Genomic DNA, 19,351 nt, shown 5'->3' on the forward strand with positions numbered 1-19,351 from the left:
TAGATTATCATTTTTTCAAATTCTGAATTAAAACATTAGTAATAAAGCAGAAGTTATTCAAATCCAAGGTTTCTTTCTTTTGACAGAATGGTTATGTGACCTTCTCACATTTCTATAGTAAACAGCATGATGGGTTTTGGTGATCTACATTACACACTTGCACAAACAGATTAAATGTTTAGTATACAATGGTATTGGGAGGAGTGTAGAACATCAAATAAGCTTTCATCATGGTCTCTGAACTATTCTTTTTCCACACATTCATTTCACTTATTTGTTTTCGAAGATATGACACGGCTGCATGATAATGACAACAGATAAGAACAGAAACACTGATTAGACCAAGTCTATTCAATGAAGCAAATGAACAAGCAGGATTCCTCAGAACAAGTACATTCCACTGCCTGTAATAACAGTTGCAGAGATCATGGAGATGACAGCCTTCCTTCCGCACAACACAGAAGAGTGTTAAATCTTTGGGGCTGTATTTTTGCAAAAAAAAAAAATCTATACTGAAAGATTGAATTTGTTTCAATAAACTTTTAACCTTTTCCTCAAAGTGTCACAGAACAGATGGAAAGGGAAACAAACATCAAAGAGCCAGGAGAATGGAATTTTCCTGCCACTATACAGTGTTATGCAACAAAATAGCAAACAGCAAGTAGTAGTAACCGCAAGGACAGGCGTCATTGAAATGGTTGGTAGACGCATGTTGAAACAACATGGATAATTCAATTTTCTCATAACCTCATCATTTCCACTTGAACAAGTGCAATACATAATTAATGGTTGATTTTCCATCATGCAAATCTTGCAGAATAAAAGCTCAAAAAAACCAAGTTTTTTTTAAAAAAAGGGACAGCTCTGCATCTGTTCACCTGTGATTCTGTTCAGTTGAAGGAGCAATATTTTGAAAAGGTACCAGCATCCCCAAGAGTCAACATAATATCGCCGAGGATAAACGGGAAGTCACGACTCTCTCGGGATTTAGGTGTCACAGCGAGCTCCTGGAAAGTGTGAGTTGACGTGCATAATATTTTGGCACAGACTATCTGGATATTGGAGTGGTATTCTTTTAATAATAAAGACAAAGAAGATCATACGGCACAGAAACAGACCCTAAAGTCTAATCAGTCTCTGCTGACCATAATCTCAAACTAAACTAGTCCCACCTGCCTGTGCTTGGCCCATATCCCTCCACACATTTCCTATTCATGTACTTATCCAAACGTCATTTAAACAATGTAACTGCACCCACATCCACCACTTTTTCTAGTAGCTCATTCCACAGATGAATCACTCTAAAAAGAAAAGACTTGCCTTTCTCCACTCACCTTAAAAAATATGCCCTCTAGTCTTTATGGGGTTGAACAAATTCTGTTTGGGAATGACAGACTTGTGCTTCTCCCGTCGTGTAGCTCCATACTGACTTTGCTGCAGGACATGTACAGCTACATTATAACGAACAACTACACTTCAAAATATACAGCTGGTGTGAGAGCATTTTAGGATCGGTAAGACCACGGTCACGTGCCAAATAAATGCAAATTTCTCCTTTCTTTTTGGTCCTAGTTGAAACAGCAGCAAACTATAAAGAAGCTAAACGCTCAGCACATCTGGCGTCGATGAAAAGAGAACTAGTTATTGCTACGGACAGACCAACAACCTTTCAGATGTGATCTCTTTCTGTTAAGAACTTGCAGCAATCCGTGTGTTTAATTTCAGATTCCCGGCATCTGCAGCATTTGCATATGTCACAAACTACTGAACCTGTTTGTTTGTTGCCTTGGCAATAGCACTGAATGCTTTACTTTTACCACTAAATTTAAACAAATTCACTATTATTGATCAGCTTTTAGAAGCTAGCATCAACATAAATGCCTTCAGAAAGGTGTAACCTTTCTGATATATTTAGGTTATTTAAGAGCACACCCAGCTCTTAAAGCAACACACTATCCTGCTCCCACCACCCCTGAACAAAGCCACATGCAAAATGAAGACAAAATATATAATGTTGCAAAACCATTTGCATTGAAAACAAGAAAAGTCAAATTGACTGGGTTTAAAAAAAAATCTATAAACAGTGGTTTGACAATCTGTCCCCAGGTCTCCTGATGGTATAACCTTCCAGAGATTGACTTCACTTGGCTGCTCCCAATATTCATTCGTATGAGTCTCTTGCATATTGTGAATGTATTGTTTGTCATGTTGTTCTTGTGCATCATTTTCTGAATGTGAATGTGTTCTATGCACAGTTGGAGAACTGTACAACTCCGGAGTCGATTGTTCTTTCTCAAGGTTGCTCCATTTGATGTCATAGCTTTGTAAAGCTTACGGACCACTTTGGATGTATCAATGAATAACCAGCTTCCATGAGAAGATATGACACTAATGTTCTGACCCCCACACAGATTAAGCAGCACTTGAACAAAACAGAGTCATTTACTGTCTTAGTCCTCCTCAGTCTTTTGAGGGGTTCATCCTGGGTTTTTGAAAACAAATGGTTCTAATTTGCCTTCCAAATATGATCTCCGTTGGTGGCAGTAAGCCTATACGCAGAACTGTAGCTCTTGGGTATAGCACAGCAACATGACAATCTTGTTTTGTCGCCGTGCACTTTAATGATGCAAACCATTCACTCAGCAACACCGGTGGATCTGGGTGTCTGATGAAGCTTTTTATTTCAAAATACACTTTACTCAAAAATATCTTTGTGTACAGAGTCACTGAAACTGTACATTAGCAAATTAAGCTATTAGATGGCTCATTCCCCATTTGGCATACTGCCAGACCTGCTTAGGGACAGTATGTGGTGGCCCCATTGACAGACACTTTTCAGATGTAATGAATAGACTGAAGAATAGAATTGTTATGATAAAGAATTAGGTCAATCATGTCTACACTGGCTTTCTGGACATTTTAGTTCATCTTCTGCCTTTTCCCTAATCCTGCACAATATTTAAATGTAAACAATCATCCAATGTCTGCTTGAATGCCTCTGATGAACCTCCCTTCACCACACTTGCACACAATGCTTTTCCATACTCCAGCTATTCATTATACTGTATTACAAAGCTTTTTGCACTTATTACATCTGTCAGACAGACTTGAAATGTCCTTTAATTGTCAGACAATTGGTATTTTGGATAATGTAGTTGTGAACCAGGAGATTATTGCTGCCATGTATGGTAAATAAATCATGTGTGATTTTAGAATTAAATAATGTGGAATCTCATGAGAGTTTACAGGTACACTAATGTGGTTAGGGACTCCAGCACACTTCACATATCCTCACTTTGGTCTCAATGTTTTGGTCAATACACAGTACCTTGTGCCAAGCGTCCTTTTCGCAGTATATCCATATAACCCTAATAGGACCTGAGGCAGTTTCAGGTACAAGTATTTGTTTCATTCAAAATTAATCGGAGATGTCTATTTCATTTTATTTAATGGCCAAAGGCATTGAAAGTATGGTGTTAAGCCACCCGTCTATGATAATTATTAGCTGAATCATTAGCTGTTGCTTCTTTAAGTTGGTTGAGTTTGTGTTGATTAAAATTCATCCAATCTTCCTCGTCAAATGTTCATACTGTCTACTTGGTAAGTCTAGTGGACTTTCTCAAATTCTTATTTGGATAACCTGCTCAGTGTATCCAAGGAATCCATGTTGATACCAGTTTTGTAGCAGATGACAAAAAGATATCTGGTACTTTGATGAGAAGTTATAGTCCAGCTGTTGCATTTGTTTGTGCCAAATAATTTCTAATGGTTTTCACAGTATATCATTTACTGCTCAGGGCATCTTGTGATATAGAGAACCAGAGCAAATTTTCCACACAGTCTTAGGAATAATTGGACTGCTTCTTAAGAGACCTTCGAAGCCAAATGCAATTGGTTTGCCATGTTGCATGATGCAGACTCTTAGCCCTCTGAGAAGCATCACCTTCCAAAATTGTCTTCTCCCTTCAATCATAGTAATGTAGGGTACAGGTCAACGATGCTGGTTTGAAAAATTCAAACAAGTCTTGATGGTCTTCACCACATATATATTGAAAATGTTTCCATAACAGCTCTCTTACTGATGCTTGTTGGAAAAGTTTAGTAAGTAAGACAATAGAAAGTAAAAAACAAATCCAGTGATCTCAGCAGCATGCAGCCTAGGCAGGTATTGTACAACTTAGACTTTTCCTGGATTGGGAAGGATCCCATAATTTGCATAGTTAGAACCTCTGACCCATATTCAACTGGCACTTCTCGCTATTGAAGGTAGCTCCTTTATGACAACTGCCACCATCAGTTTGATCAAATTCTTTGTTTTTCCTCATTACTCCAATATCATTGGCGATACATACACGCAGTTCTCTCCATATGCTGCTGGAACAGATCCTGACTGACAAACTGAAAAGGTAGTCTCTGAAAGCAACATCTGCAAATTGGGTGTTGTGAAAGTCATGACTTCGAGATTCGTTTGCTGAGTGAACTGACCAATATCCCCGCACTCCGTATCCAGCTTGGAAAAGAATTTATTTCCTGTGAAATTGCGAATGAATTCTGCTCATGTTGAAGTGTTGTACAGGCAATTCTTCAGAAATTGCTTTGGTTGTTGTGTGGGTGCAATCATACCCTGATTGTACAAAATAAAAATGCCACACATGTAACATAACTACACCATGTGGTACGTGATAGATAATACCATTATGTTCCATATTGTTCAGCTCACTCTTAAGTTTCCTCTCTACATGAACACTGCAACTTCTAGCAGGGTCAATTGATTGAATTGCATCTTCCCTGAAGTACAATACAGCTTCAACTTTGCAGTTTTGTCTTGTGCTGAATCGGTTATCAAAATCCCTGGACAGACTTCACAGAAAATTCACGAGTTTAGTCCCGGGTATGAAGAAATTGCATGACGAGGAGAGGTTCAGAATGATGGGCCTGTATTCAGAATTTTGGAGAATGAGACATGACCTTATTGAACTTGACAGGCTAGGTGCAAAAAGGGTGTTTCTCCTGTGGGAAAGCCTAGGACAAGAGGGCATAATCTCAGAATAAGGGATTGCATATGTAAAACTGATGAGAACACTTAAGGTGGTGAATCTATGGAATTCTTTACTACAAAGGGCTGGGGAGTCCAGTCATTAAGTATATTCAGGATTGAGACTGGCAGATTTTTAAGTCAGTAAATGAGCATTATGTTAAAAAAGCAAAATGTGGACTTGATTGTTAGAACAGGCAACCGCATTGAATAATGTAGTAGATTTAAATGGACTACTTCTGCTCTTAGGTACATGGTCACTTTTAATTTCTTCTCCAGTGCAGTGAGTGTCGGTCCTAGATTGAGTACACATAATCATAGGAGGACTTGCCAGGAATATTTGCATGGTATAGTCTGTCCAGCAGGAATTCTGCCCGAACCACAAAGCTAACATCTAAATTCAGTGGTAATAGGGAAGACAAATGATTGTGAGCCTTTATTTCAAAAGGAGTAAAGAAAGTATTCCTAAATCCCTCTGTGCTGCAGCTTTCTGCAGTCTTTTTCCATTTAAAATTATGTTCAGCTACTTTGTTCTTTGTGCCAAAGTGCATAATCTGACATTTTCCCACATTATACTTCACCTGCCAAATTTTTGCCCATTCACTTAACCGGTCTGTATCCCTCTGTAAACTCTGTCATTCTCACCTCTTGCCTTTCCATTTTTTTGTGGGTCATCCTCAAACTTGGCTGTTGTAAATCCACTTTCTTCATCAAAATCATTAAATATATGACATATATCCAGTTCTTACAATTAGCCAAACTCAAAATGTCCCACTTAGCCAAAGTGGGTGCAGGGAATTACTGGCACAGTGAACTAGTAATCCAGTGCCTCAGGTTAATATTCTGGCAGACTGGGTTCAAACCCCACTATAGCAAATAGTGAAATGGGAATTCAATAAAATTCTGAATAAACAGCCAGCGTAATAGTGGAATGTAACTACTTATTCATCATGAAAAAATAACAAACAATAATCTGGCTTACTGGCATCTCTCAGGGAAGGAAATTCTTACTTAGTTTGGGCTACATGTGACTCCAGTCCAAAGCCATATGATTAACTTAGCTAGGAAGGGATAGGTGGGGACGTAGTGGTGATAGGTCAGAGCAGAGGGTGGAGCAAATAGGTAGGAAGGATGATGGACAGGTGTGTGGAGTTCAAGAGGGTGGTGCCGAGTTGGAGGGTTTGATCCGGGACATTGGGGGGGTGGGGCGCGAATGAGGAAACTGGTGAAAGTGACGTTGATGCCGTGTGGTTGGAGAGTTCCTAAGTGAAAAGTGAGGGATTCTTCCTCCAGGCATCGGGTGGCTAGAATTTGGCGGTGGAGACCGCCCAGGACTTGCATGTCCTTCAGAGTACGAGGGGCAGATGAAGTGGTTGGCCACAGGACGATGGGGCTGTTTGGTGTGTGCACCCCGGAGATGTTTTTTACAATGTGAGGTACAATGTAAACTAGCCAAAGCAATTTAAATCTTCGTCATTTCAAAGCCATTCTTTTAATATGTGATTAGATGATGTTAGTAATTGCCAGTTAACTTCACTCTTCTAATGGCTCATTTTCAGTGCCAGTGCAGTCTTTTGTCCTTCAGGCTTAGAGTCGTACACACCCTTTAGTCCAACCCATACATGCCAACCAGTTATCCTAAATAAATACAAGCAGCACCCTCTGCATGAATAAGGTTGCCCCTTAGATCCCTTTTATATCTTTCTCCTCGCATCTTAAAGCCATGCCCTCAGGTTTTGGACTCCTCTATCCCAGGGAAAAAACCTTGTCTATTTACCCTCTCCATACACTAAAACCGCATGAATTCATGTAAAACTCTTATCTCACTTTTTAGATTAGAAAAAGATCTAAACATCATGGCATAGACAGAGAACACAGGGGACTAACACCTTCAACATATCGGTAAAAACAATGACTGCAGATGCTGAAAACCAAATACTGGATTAGTGGTGCTGGAAGAGCACAGCAGTTCAGGCAGCATCCAATGAGCAGCGAAATCAATGTTTCGGGCAAAAGCCCTTCATCAGCTTTTATTCCTGATGAAGGGCTTTTGCCCGAAACGTTGATTTTGCTGCTCGTTGGATGCTGCCTGAACTGCTGTGCTTTTCCAGCACCACTAATCCAGTATCCACCTTCAACATATTGTCTAGCTATCACCCATTGATAACAGCTAACCGGAGAATGCAACTTTTCTAAAAAAAAAGGTTTAGCGATTTACACATGAAAGATGTGAAACTATCATGGTATTCAAACAAACAGATGAAAGACTCAACAGACAATCAATCAATTTTTCAAATGTATAATTACAGTTACGTCACACTCCAAATTTTTGCTATAAATTCTGTGTATTAGTGGAGGGCTCAATCCTATCACCTGATGAAGTAGCGACGCTCTGAAAGCTAGTGTGCTTCCAATTAAACCTGTTGGACTATAACCTGGTGTTGTGTGATCGTTAACTTTGCATACCCCTCATGATTTAATAAACCTCTATTAGGTCACCCCTCAGCCTCAGATGCCCTGGAAAAAACAGCCCCAGCATACTTAGCCACTTTCTAGAATTCAAACCTTCCAACCTTGGCAACATCCTTATAATTCTTTTCTGAACCCTTTCAGGTTTCACATCTATCCTATAGGGAGACCAGAATTGCACACAATATTTCAACAGTGGCTTAACCAAGTACTGTACAGCTACATCATGACCTCCCAACTCCTAGACTCAATGCACTGACCAATAAAGGCAAGCATGCCAAAATCCTTCTTCACTATCTAACCTACCTGCATCTTCACTTTCAAGAGACTATGAACCCAATGCTTCTAGGAGATTTGAAGATTTGTGCATATTTGAAGAAAAATTGTTGGACTAAGTGCCCATTTTAAAAAATGCGACATTAAACAATACATGCTTTCCTTTTCACAAGGAAAGATTTAATTTCTCTTCCCCCTGCAGTCTTATACCAAACAGGAGACAGACCTTGGAAAGGCAAACCTCTATTTGAAATTGTCGTCAGGTCTGGCAAGCCAAATTGGTTGAAAGACCTATTTGTACAAAATAACAACTGTTTGCACGCAACACATTACTGATATGCAAACACTTCACAATTTTTTTTCCCTTCTATATTTCTTACTTGCCATATCAGTATTTATCAAACATAAGAAATCACTTCAGGGGATCACACAGTTAAGGGAAATTATGAAAGTGAACAGATTTCGTTTACACAGTGAAGAAAATATGGGCCTGTGAGACTCCATGTTAAAACACATTATATTGTTCAGTAGTTGATTCTCACATTACACCAGACATAAAATTAATGATACTGCAAGAGGCCAATTTTGACTAATTACGTTAGTAAACAGCAGCTTCTGGGAAAAAGTACTGACTTGCCACATAGCATGGTGAAGGGAAATAGAGGTAATTAACATATATAGCAGCAAAAAAGGTACTTTGGACTGTAGTGTGAATCTGAAAGACTTCCACAGTCACACCTATAATTTATCATTTAAATAAAAGTACCAGTTCTTATACTTAGAAAGGAAATTATCTTCATTCAGTAAATACATAGCTTTCCAGATATCTTTCCAAATGAATGCAAGTACTAAAAGCATTCCATATGTTGGAAAATAAGAAGGGTAACAACACTATGCTTTGTACAGCAGGATTAATTCACCTTTATAGTATAAATGCTAGAATGTTCCAAGGTACTGCCATTAAAATAATTGATTTGATTTTGTTAAGATCAACCTTGTAGTGAAACTGTGAGATGAGCTGCAAAATAATAGCAAACCCAGGTGGCCCAACGCAAATCATTTCCTTCCACTTGCTTCTGGTCTTGGGGTTATGAGCATTCAGTTACCCTTTTTGTATCATTTTCAAACAGCAACTGTAGATGAATGGGCAAAGTCACTAAATCTGATAATGGGCTCATTTAAGTCAAATGAGGCAGCTTGGTTGAATTTAATTCGTTTGGTGGCTGATTACTCAAAAGGTTCACGTTATATTCCTTTCTGCATGATTTGAGCCATTTAGTTTATAATCGGTTAACAACAGCATTTAAATAGTCATAAGGGAATATTTTATAAAACACACAAACCAGTACCATACCAAAGAATGGCATTTACAAGAAAATTTAAATTTAACCTAATGCTGTAATAAGCTGAAGATCTGAAGTGATGGAACAGCTCAAATAATAACCGAAAAACTGCTACCAATGAAAAATTACAGATGAGCCTCTATTGCTTACAGATGAAGAAGTGATTCAACTGTTTTTATTACAGAGTCAGTCTTACAAAGATGATATTACTAATCAAATATTAACTATTCAATAAAGTGTTCTAAGTAACAATCATGGAAGCAGATAACTAACAAAAGGTGATCCAATCAGATGAATAACTGCATAATTTATTGATTAGCTACATTATTAATCATACGAAGTCTTGATCGGGGACTTATGGCACAGTGACAGTGTCCTTACTGCTAAATGAGGAGGCCTGAGTGCAAGTCCCACTATCTCAAGAGATGTGCAGGAACATCTCTGAACAAGCGGATTAGAAAATATCCATGAAGTCTTAATCAAAATCTCAGTTTCAAAAGAAAGTGAGAATCTGATGCCAGACAGTTAATGAACAAGCTTGGTAAAAATCCAATATGCAAATCAAGATCATAGCTGTACTAAACTATTCTAGGATGCTAAACCAAAATCTGAATGAGAACTACAGATTATACTTCACAAGTTGCATTCTGCATGTCAAAATCTGATATTACACTAGGGAATGGTTAATTTTGACTATTTTTGATTATAGTCAGACAGAACAATGTAAATTTTTTGAATCCAAATAGGGCAAAAAAAAACACATTTAAAAGAAGAGGTGTGCATCAAAACCCAGATGGTCCAGTGGATAACAGCACTGCTCAGAAGTAGCAGTCACACAGAACAGAAAGTCACAACACTGATTACTGCTGTGGTCAAGATAGTAAGCTCATGATTTTTCTTGGAATCCATGTTACAACAAGCCCCAGGGGAGATGTGGAATGATTACATTTTCTATTCTTGATGGCTATCCACTGATTGTCACTTGTCCAAAATCCCTCTGAGGCTCACACATGAGAAACAATCACTTTGATGAGGCACCACTTTTCAACTAGCAATGTGGTACCAGATTCTGTGCTTCCAAAATTGAAAAGGTCAGACAAAAATATATTAAAACATTAGCGACAAGAAATATTAGTAACTGCTTTGCCCAATAGTTTATGGATATCTTCAACTGGAGTAGAATTATAATTGTATTTAGGGTAGAATAGAGTAATGGTTAGATTATTGGACTAGTTATAGAGAGAGTTATACAGCATGGAAGCAGACCCTTCTGACCAACTCGTCCACCCCAACCAGGTCTCGGAAATTGATCTAGTCCTAGTTTCCAGCATTTGGCCCACATCCTTTTAAAGCCTTTCTACTTATATACCCATCCAGACCTCCTTTAAATGTTGTTATTGCACCCACCTCCACTGCCAGCTTATTTCATAAGGGCACCACTCTCTGCGTGAAAAGATTGCCCCTCAGTCCCTTTTAAATCTTACCCTCTCCTTAAACCTACACCCTCTAGTTTTGGGCTCACCTACCCTGTGAAGACTTTGGCGTACTTGCACAATCTGGAAGTTATACGGAGATGACTGTCTGTTTGGTTTCAAAAGGAGTATGGACTGTGAGCAAGCATCACCACAGTGTAATGGCATCACTGCTACATTATTTCCTGACCATATATCATAAACTGTACCATCAGTCACGCATGTCCACAATCAGGTCAGCATTTATCACCAATCCAAATCTAAGTTTTCCCAACACTTAAATATGTTGCTCCTTCAATTAATGGTTAATTGATGGAGACTGCATTAATTCAGAGCAACAAGAAAGACTGATTACAAACAAGGAATTCTGATTTGTAACAAAACAATTCACCATTTCACAAGGGTACTGATAAACATGGAAGCGATATTACAGAACAATCAATCACTCCCCACGGTAATATCAAGCTGCAACTTCACCTGGTGCCTTTATACCTTTGTCAAGAAAACCGGTCGGGTGAACAGTTTGACAGGTAGTATAGATATATCTAAACACCTGCAATAATAATCCAAAAACCTGAGCTCAAATACAACATAACGGAATTGGTACTTCCCAAATAAAGTAATTTTGAAGTAAAAATGTTAGCGTCAGTAATGATGTTTGTGAAACGGTTTGTAAAAGTTAAAAATCACAACCAGGTAATAGTCCAACAGATTTATTTGTAAGCACTCACTTTCAGAGCACTGCTCCTTCAATCAGGTGATGTGGAGTATAAAATCGTAAGATACAAAATTTATAGCAAAAGCTTAGTGTGATGTAACTGAAATTATTTATTGAAAAAGACCTGGATTATTTGTTAAATCTCTCATCTTTTAGAATGACCATGTTGGTTTCATATGTAAATCACAGAACATTTAATGTTACATTCTCAAGTGAACTTTTAACGATTGGTGCTATGTCGGCCCAGGCAACGCACTGAAGGGGTGAGCTGCGCTGTGAGAACTGTCTGTGCCACAAGGGTCAGACCGATTCTAATCTAAAAAATGGATTTGCAGAATCTTACATGGATTCATGCTGTTTTTGAGCAAAGTAAAATGCAGAATATGCAGAATTACATTTTATTTTTAAGATTAGAATCAATCTGACCCTTGTGGCACAGACAGTCTCTCACAGCGCAACTCACACCTTCAATGCATTGCCTGGGCCGACATAGCACCAATCATTAAAAGTTCACTTGAGAATGTAACTTTAAATGTTCTGTGATTTACATATGAAACCAACATGGTCATTCTAAAAGAGGAGAGAGACTTAAACAATCCAGGTCTTTTTCAATATATAATTTCAGTTACATCACACTGTAAGCCTTTGCTATAAATTCTGTGTTTTACAATCTTATACTCCACAGCCACCTGATGATGGAGCAGTGCTCCGAAAGCTAGTGCATCCAAATATACCTGTTAGACTATAACCCGGTGTTGTGTGATTTTTAACTTTGTACACCCCAGTCGAACACCAGCATTTCCAAATCATGTTCTTTAAAAGGTAATTCACAGAAGAAAGTGTGCCTTCATTAAGTCCTACACATGACCCCAGATTACCCCATAGTAATAAGGGTAACAACTGAAATGGCTTAGAAAGCTTTACAATTTCATTAAAAGTAAGTGATGCAGCACCCCAACTTCAAGGGCAATTAGGAATGGACATAAAATGGTAGTCTGCCCAGAGGTTAACACATCATGAATAGAAGAAAACAAATTCCACAATAGGAAACCATTCTAATCAATACTCCAACTGTTACTAGTATTATTTGGTTGAAGTTTGGTTGAAAGTGAGTAATTTATGAAGTGGATTCCCTTTATTTCCCACATCATCTCATTATTTTAACTTCTATGGGAAAGAGATTAGGTTGAAGCCTAATCTTTTCTGCAGTGCATCTTTAGTGCCAAGTACAACTGTTGAATGAGTGGGCGTGGAGGATTAAGCATGCGACACAGTAGAACTAACTTAGTTAATAATTATCCTCTACTTGATTCAAGATTATTTGAATCCAAACACATTAAAAATCAGAAAAAAAAATAACTGGAGCTCCATGCATCAGTGCACCTTGTTATATTGTCCTGAATCAACTTTTCCATAAAATTTAGCATGAGTTGCTCATCTTAGATGGACTTCTGAAACAAAGAGGTAGGGACAGAGGAAATGTTCCCTTCAAAAGGAAAGGACGTTTCAGTGTAATGCAACCTGGTCTCACTGTACAACTTTATTACATATTGGAAAATGTTAGCCATTGTACATAAAGCAATCTGGAGTCACAGTCAGAGAGATGTACAGCACGGAAACAGACCCTTTGGTCCAACTTGTCCATGCCAACCAGATATCCCAACCCGATCTAGTCTCACCTGCCAACGTCCGGCCAATAACCTTCCAAACCCTTCCTATTCATATACCCTTCAATGTTGCAACTGTACAAACCACCACCACTTCTCTGGCAGCTCATTCCATTCACGCACCACCCTCTGCACAAAAAAGCTGCCCCTTAGGTCTCTTTTATATCTTTCCCTTCTCACCCTAAACTTATGCCCTCTAGTTCTGGACTCCCCCACCCCAGGGAAAAGACTTTGTCCATTTAGCCTATCCATGCCCCTCATGATTTTATAAACCTCTAAAACAGGTCAACCCTCAGCCTCTGAAGCTCCAAGGAAAACAGCCCCAGCCTGCTCAGCCTCTCCCTATAGCTCAAATCCTCCAACCCTGGCATCATCCTTGTAAATCTTTTCTGAACCCTTTCACGTTTCACAACATCTTTCCGATAGGAAGGAGACCAGAAATGCATGCAATATTCCAACAGTGGCCAAACCAATGTCCTGTACAGCCGCAAAATGACCTCCTAACTCCTGTGCTCAATATGTGACCAATAAAAGAAAGCATACCAAACGTCTTTTTCACTATCCTATCTACCTACAACTCCACTTTCAAGGAGCTATGAACCTGCACTCCAAGGTCGCTTTGTTCAGCAACACTCCTCATTAAGTGTATAAGTCCTGCTAGGATTTGCTTTCCAAAAATGCATCACCTCACATTTATCTAAATTAAACACCATCTGCTACTCCTCAGCCCAATGGCCCATCCGATCAAGATCCCATGGTAATCTGAGGTAACCTTCTTTGCTGTCCAAAATACCTCCAATTTTGGTGTCATCTGCAAACTTACTAACTGTACCTCTTATGCTCGCATCCAAATCATTTATATAAATGACAAAAAGTAGTGGACCCAGCACCGATCCTTGTGGCACTCCACTGGTCACAGGCCTAGAGTCTGAAAAACAACCCTCCACCACTACCCCGTCTTCTACCTTTGAGCCATCTAATGTTATTTAAACACAGTCCCAAATAAGCACATCAATATAGAGTGCTCCAAAAACATGTAACCTGTAAAATGCTGCAATTCACAACAGATTCTTCAGTACACATTTTTCAATTCTAACGTCTGGCCACTTATCTCAGAATAAATTACCACAAGAGAAAACAAAAGTTAGATGTGGATAGTGCAGATAAAAGGCAGCATTGATTGTCCATGTCCAATTATTTTGAGATGGCAGTGGTTAGCTGCCATACTGCACTGTGGCAGCCACATTGTGAAGGTACAACCAGAAGGGAGGAAGTTTTACCATGTTTGTTCAGAGAATGCTTCGTTTGATAGGAGATGACATTAGGGAAATTAAAATTAAATTAAAAGACAACAGAAAAAAAAATCAAACAAATAGAACTAAAAACAATACAGAAAGAAAAAATCTAAATCAATTAAAACACCATGGAGTTGCCGTAAAAGAAACTCATGAAAACAATATGAATGAGAATATGAATAAAAGCAAATCAGAAAAAAATGTATCAAAACATGAAAAAGCCAGGACGAAACAGTTTCTTTAAATTTAGGGTATTTGATACTCATTATATTTTTGAATACTTTCAAAAAAATGGAAGGTTTTAAATGTTGAACCTAACACTGGAAGTAGTGCATAACACAGCTCAGTTACAAGATCATCAACCCTTTACTGTTGTGTGTTGGGAACAATTTCAGATAATATCTGAAAGCAGTTCACCTGTTTGTCCTCTTGATTAAGACTACTGTATTAGTACCATAGAAAGACTTTAAACATTACATATAGCTGTTGTTCTAAGTCTGTAAACATGTCCTAAACTTGAACTAAGGAGGATACCTTCTAAATCCTGAGACAAGTAATCAAAAGCAACAAAACAGGCAAAGTATTAATTTTTTTTGACTGGTATGGTTTTGCTCACTTTCTGAAGCTGGTGCCACACAGTCAGCCCCAATTCCATAACCATACCAGCCGTTATAACCAAAATATGGACAAAAAAGACAGCAGAGTTTGATCTGCACACACAGTTTAAACAGATGCCATTAAAAAACAAACAAATAATGAAATGTCTGGTTGAATTTTCTTGTCTCATGGCATAAAGGCTAAAAGACTGGTGCTAAAAACCTGATTTTCAGGTAGAACTTCCAAACAGTCCCCTATACCGTGTAAGCTATTGTGTAGCTATAAAACAATGCTTTACAAAACAAGACCAGTGTACAATGAAAGCACCGGTTTCTGTTTTCTGAATTCTCCATAGGCTCCTGGATTCAGATAATAGATACCGAGCCCAGCCAGTCTGATGGCGAGAATGATATATATTGTATCACAAGCAAGATGTCACACTGCATTGGTCAGTGTATTCAACTGGCCAACAGGGAAGCCAATTGTTATGATTAAAATAAAACAGTCAAAAACAAGTGTGCCTTTCCTGCCACTTCACCTTCAGGACAGCAACTCATTTCAGGAAAAATATGTCTGAACAGTTAGACTGACTAACAAAAGGTTCAGAATTAACATATAGAACATTTCTGATCTCATATTCTCAATCTCCACTGAAACAGAGTTAACCACAGAGCTATAGTTACAGAAGGACCAGACAATAATATATCTGGAACCAGTGAGCAAACTTTAAGGATGCTAAAGAAATAATGCACTAATAGTTTAATGGTACATGAAGGTTGGGGGAGTGAGGAGTTGTTGACATCCATTTTTCAAGTAGATGTATTTGAGTTAGAATAACAGCTCAAGAATTATTGCTTTGCCACATGAATGGGTAAGGGAGAAGAACCATCAGCCAAGATGCCAAAATGCTGATTTCTTGTAGGAAAGCTTCAAATGGAACTGAGTCAGATACAACTAATATTCAAAGGAGACATGATGACAGAGCTAAAACTAATTCTACTCTCATCAGGAGATTTCACACAGCAGCAAGGATCAGCACCAGTAAAATTTCAGAACTACGCTTTGATTAAAAAGATTGGCATCATTGCCAAAAGAAGAAAGTAATAATTACAATCTGCCCAATATAGCCATACAGAACCAAAATATTACCAGTTCTGGGGATTTCTAGCTCTGGAGATCACTGCTTTGCATGGATCTTGGAACTGGTAAGAAATTTAGAGGGAAGCAGGTGGTGAGTTACCTTATTGAACTATTGCAGTCTACGTGCTGTAAGTAGACCCTCAATTCCATTATGGAGGGAGCTCCAGAACTTTGACCCAATGACACTAAAGGAATGGCAATATATTTCCAAATCAGAATGAGGAGTGGTTTGGAGCGAAACGCATGGGTAGCAAGAATCCCAAGTGCATAGAAGCACAACTAAATTTTAACCATCTAAAATTGTTCAATGTAATAAGAAAATAGCAAAATGGACCTAGTGGACTGTTGGCTTGCAAGACTGCCAACATCCACTACCAATCTCATGCAGGTCCCACTAAATCAGATAATGGTATGTCAGAACTGAAAGCAAAGTGCCAAAGATACTCACATCTGGGGAGAGAGAGAGAATGCCAGACCTGCTGAGTTTCACCAACAATTTCTATTTTTACTTCTGATCTCTAGCATCCGCTATATTTTGCTTTTAATTAGGACAAGCCTTACTTTTAAAAAAGGTAAGAGCTTACTAAATCCCCTCAGATGAACAACTTGATGCAAATCACCAGATGTCATCTTGAAGCAGATCCGATTTGAGATTTATAACATCAGATACTAGGAGATTCTTGTGACACTTGACAGAAGAATTGCACTGTCTTTTTATCAACCTTCAATTTTATATTAAAAAATGATCAGAATAATGGAATTTGATCAGCAGAAGACACTTTTGACCAAAGTCTTTAAAAGATTTAAGATCAAAAGGCAAAAACCAATTAAAAGAAAATGTGCGTGTGAAGAAAATGTGAGCCAGGCAAGAAAGCAATTACAAATTTTAAAGCTAATGAGAAAGGAAGAACTTATCTGGTAAGTTTATCTCTCCAAAATGAAAAAAAAACAAGGTTTTTAGTGTCTGACATCTGAGAAACAGAATGCTATGCTTGGAGGTTTTCAATGGTCAACATATTTAAATCAAGCAGAAACACTTCATGTTACATCAGGTAGTACAAGATCCTACCAGGTGCATCAAACAATTGTATAATAGTCACTCAGTAAGCCATCACACCCCCGCTCTGAAAGTAATGCAATATGATAAATACTTCAGCGCAGATTTACATTTGGTTGAATAACAGGAAGTAATCATTTCAGTTTTATATGTTTTTGTACATTTATTTGTTCTATTACTGACTATTTTTCTTAGATATTTCAGGCTAATGCAAAATTAATTTGCAAAAAGAACCAGCACTTTGGGTGTCAGTACTCACAGATTACATTTTTTTTTAAAAGAGATCACACCAAACAGCAATTCATTTTACTTGCAACATTAGCCCCATTTCCACCATTGAGACACAGTTATTTAAAATAAAAAGTATACACAAGACAGTAGCATTAATAGTTTCTTAATCAAGTGTCAGATGAAGGATACATATAATGAGACTCCCTTTTCCTTAAAGCATTTCTCCTTTGTTGCATCACCTAATGCTGGCACTACACCCAGTTGAATGAGTGAACTACCTTGGTATACAGCCAGCCATACTAAAACCAGCAACCAAGGAGGTACAAAAACAGCCGAGAGCAATTTTTCCTACAATTTTCGCTTCCTCACAGAGGAAGCAGCTACCTACCTCTCAGCACTTTTGCCATGGTGTCATGGTCAAAAATCAAAACTGTGTGGGGGAGTGACTGCAAATTCAAGACCAGGTCTTACCATGGTCAAAACAGGCTCAAAAACATTATCATAGTCACCAGCTTCAGAAAACTGCAATGCCCATTACCACCCACTGGTGACATTCTTATTGAATGTATGATTCATATGAAATGTATGATTCATAGTATACATTACCTATATAGTGAACAACACATGTCTGGCCCTTTTTTGGAAATGTCCTGCCTGAAAAAGAAGACATGCAATTAGTACCTTTGACATCTTTGTGTTCCTGTAAGATATGTCGCAATTCTTTGTAATGGGTCGCCCAGCGAGACGTTATAGTGGTTTTGAGGTTCTAGCACAAAACCACGTTAACTTTCAGAAAAAAATGGCGTGTCCAATTAATTGCTAAAATGTTAGCTTCCTTTTTCGATTGGCTCCACGGTTTTAAATTTCACGACTTTTGTAATGAGTGCTTACCTTCAGGCATAAAGCCTTTGGAAGATTTGATTTCTACGGCCGGAACTAAAGTTCAAACGCCTTTCTCAGGAACACGCTTTGTTGAAAATACGAACCCGCCTAATCATTTCCCCCTTAGCATGGATACCAACAGCAGCAACAATACTACTAACGAAAAGCCAGACAGAGTGAAATCACACAGCCCTTATCTCTCTTTTATAGTACAGTACTAGCCTTTACGCAGCTGTCAGCAAATGCCATTTAAAAATCCACACACACTGCATTGCTACCAAATTTGTTTAGACTACCACGACAAGGCAGATTCCTGCAATGCAAAACCCAGTTAAAAACACAATAAAGATCTGTTGGGATGGCACAATTACCGTCTCCTGGCGATATGGTCTCGATTTCAACGCCCATTCTTAAACAACAATGCTCTCAAATATATACAATATATATATTCTATGTCTCTTCCGCGGAAGAAATTGCCACGCTTCCCCAGTGCAGCCTGCAGCAATAACAGTCCTTCGGCTGCACACCCTGCGTCGTTACAGCCACGCACCACTCTGCCCACGAGCACGTGACCTCCGCGGCGTCCGTCAATCACCCCTATCCCCGCCTCATTGGAACAGTGATACATTCCGCCGGCCAATCGGCAGCAAGGCTCCCCCCCCCCCCCCCCCCGTAAGTTGCCATGCTACTGCTGTTACTTCCTGGGGATAGGTTGTGTATGCAGCCAGCAGCATGGCTCTGAAAAGAGGAAGGTGTCTTATTATAGGGATAACGAACTAAAATAAATATTTACAGGAGCAGGACATTCGGCTCTGCTCTGCCATTCAATAGATTCATTTTGTTTGTAGTTAACCTGTTCAGAGATGTTTCGCAGGAGGTCAGGCAACATCCCAGGAGTAGAAGAATCGACGTTTCGGGCATAACCCCTTCATCAGGAATGGGGGAGGGGTTATGCCCGCATCGTCCATTCTCCGATTCTTTGGATGCTGCCTGACTTGCTGTGCTTTTCCAGCACCACACACTCCACTCTGATCTCCAGCATCTGCAGTCCTCACTTTTTCCTACACCTATGGAGCAGTTAGGACTTGAATCCCCACCTCCTGGCTCAGAGTAGATGGCTAATACAAAAATTCTCATGTTCGCTTTCCCGTATTATCCCAGTAACCCTT

General features: G+C 38.8%; 1 protein-coding gene across 1 annotated transcript in view; it reads right to left on the bottom strand.

Moving 5' to 3' along the window:
• fkbp1b (FKBP prolyl isomerase 1B) overlaps positions 1-18,730 on the bottom strand; it is a 38,308-nt gene extending 19,578 nt beyond the window's left edge. Inside the window, exons 1-2 of the mRNA XM_072562075.1 lie at positions 18,554-18,730; positions 17,907-17,954 (exon numbers count right to left, since the gene is read on the bottom strand). Of these exons, the coding sequence (XP_072418176.1) occupies positions 17,907-17,954; positions 18,554-18,590 (85 nt within the window). The 5' untranslated portion in view covers positions 18,591-18,730. The remainder of the gene's footprint in view (positions 1-17,906; positions 17,955-18,553) is intronic.
• Between the last annotated feature and the right edge of the window lie 621 nt (positions 18,731-19,351).

Source organism: Chiloscyllium punctatum, chromosome 3, assembly GCF_047496795.1.
Source record: "Chiloscyllium punctatum isolate Juve2018m chromosome 3, sChiPun1.3, whole genome shotgun sequence".
Classification (NCBI taxonomy): domain Eukaryota; kingdom Metazoa; phylum Chordata; class Chondrichthyes; order Orectolobiformes; family Hemiscylliidae; genus Chiloscyllium; species Chiloscyllium punctatum.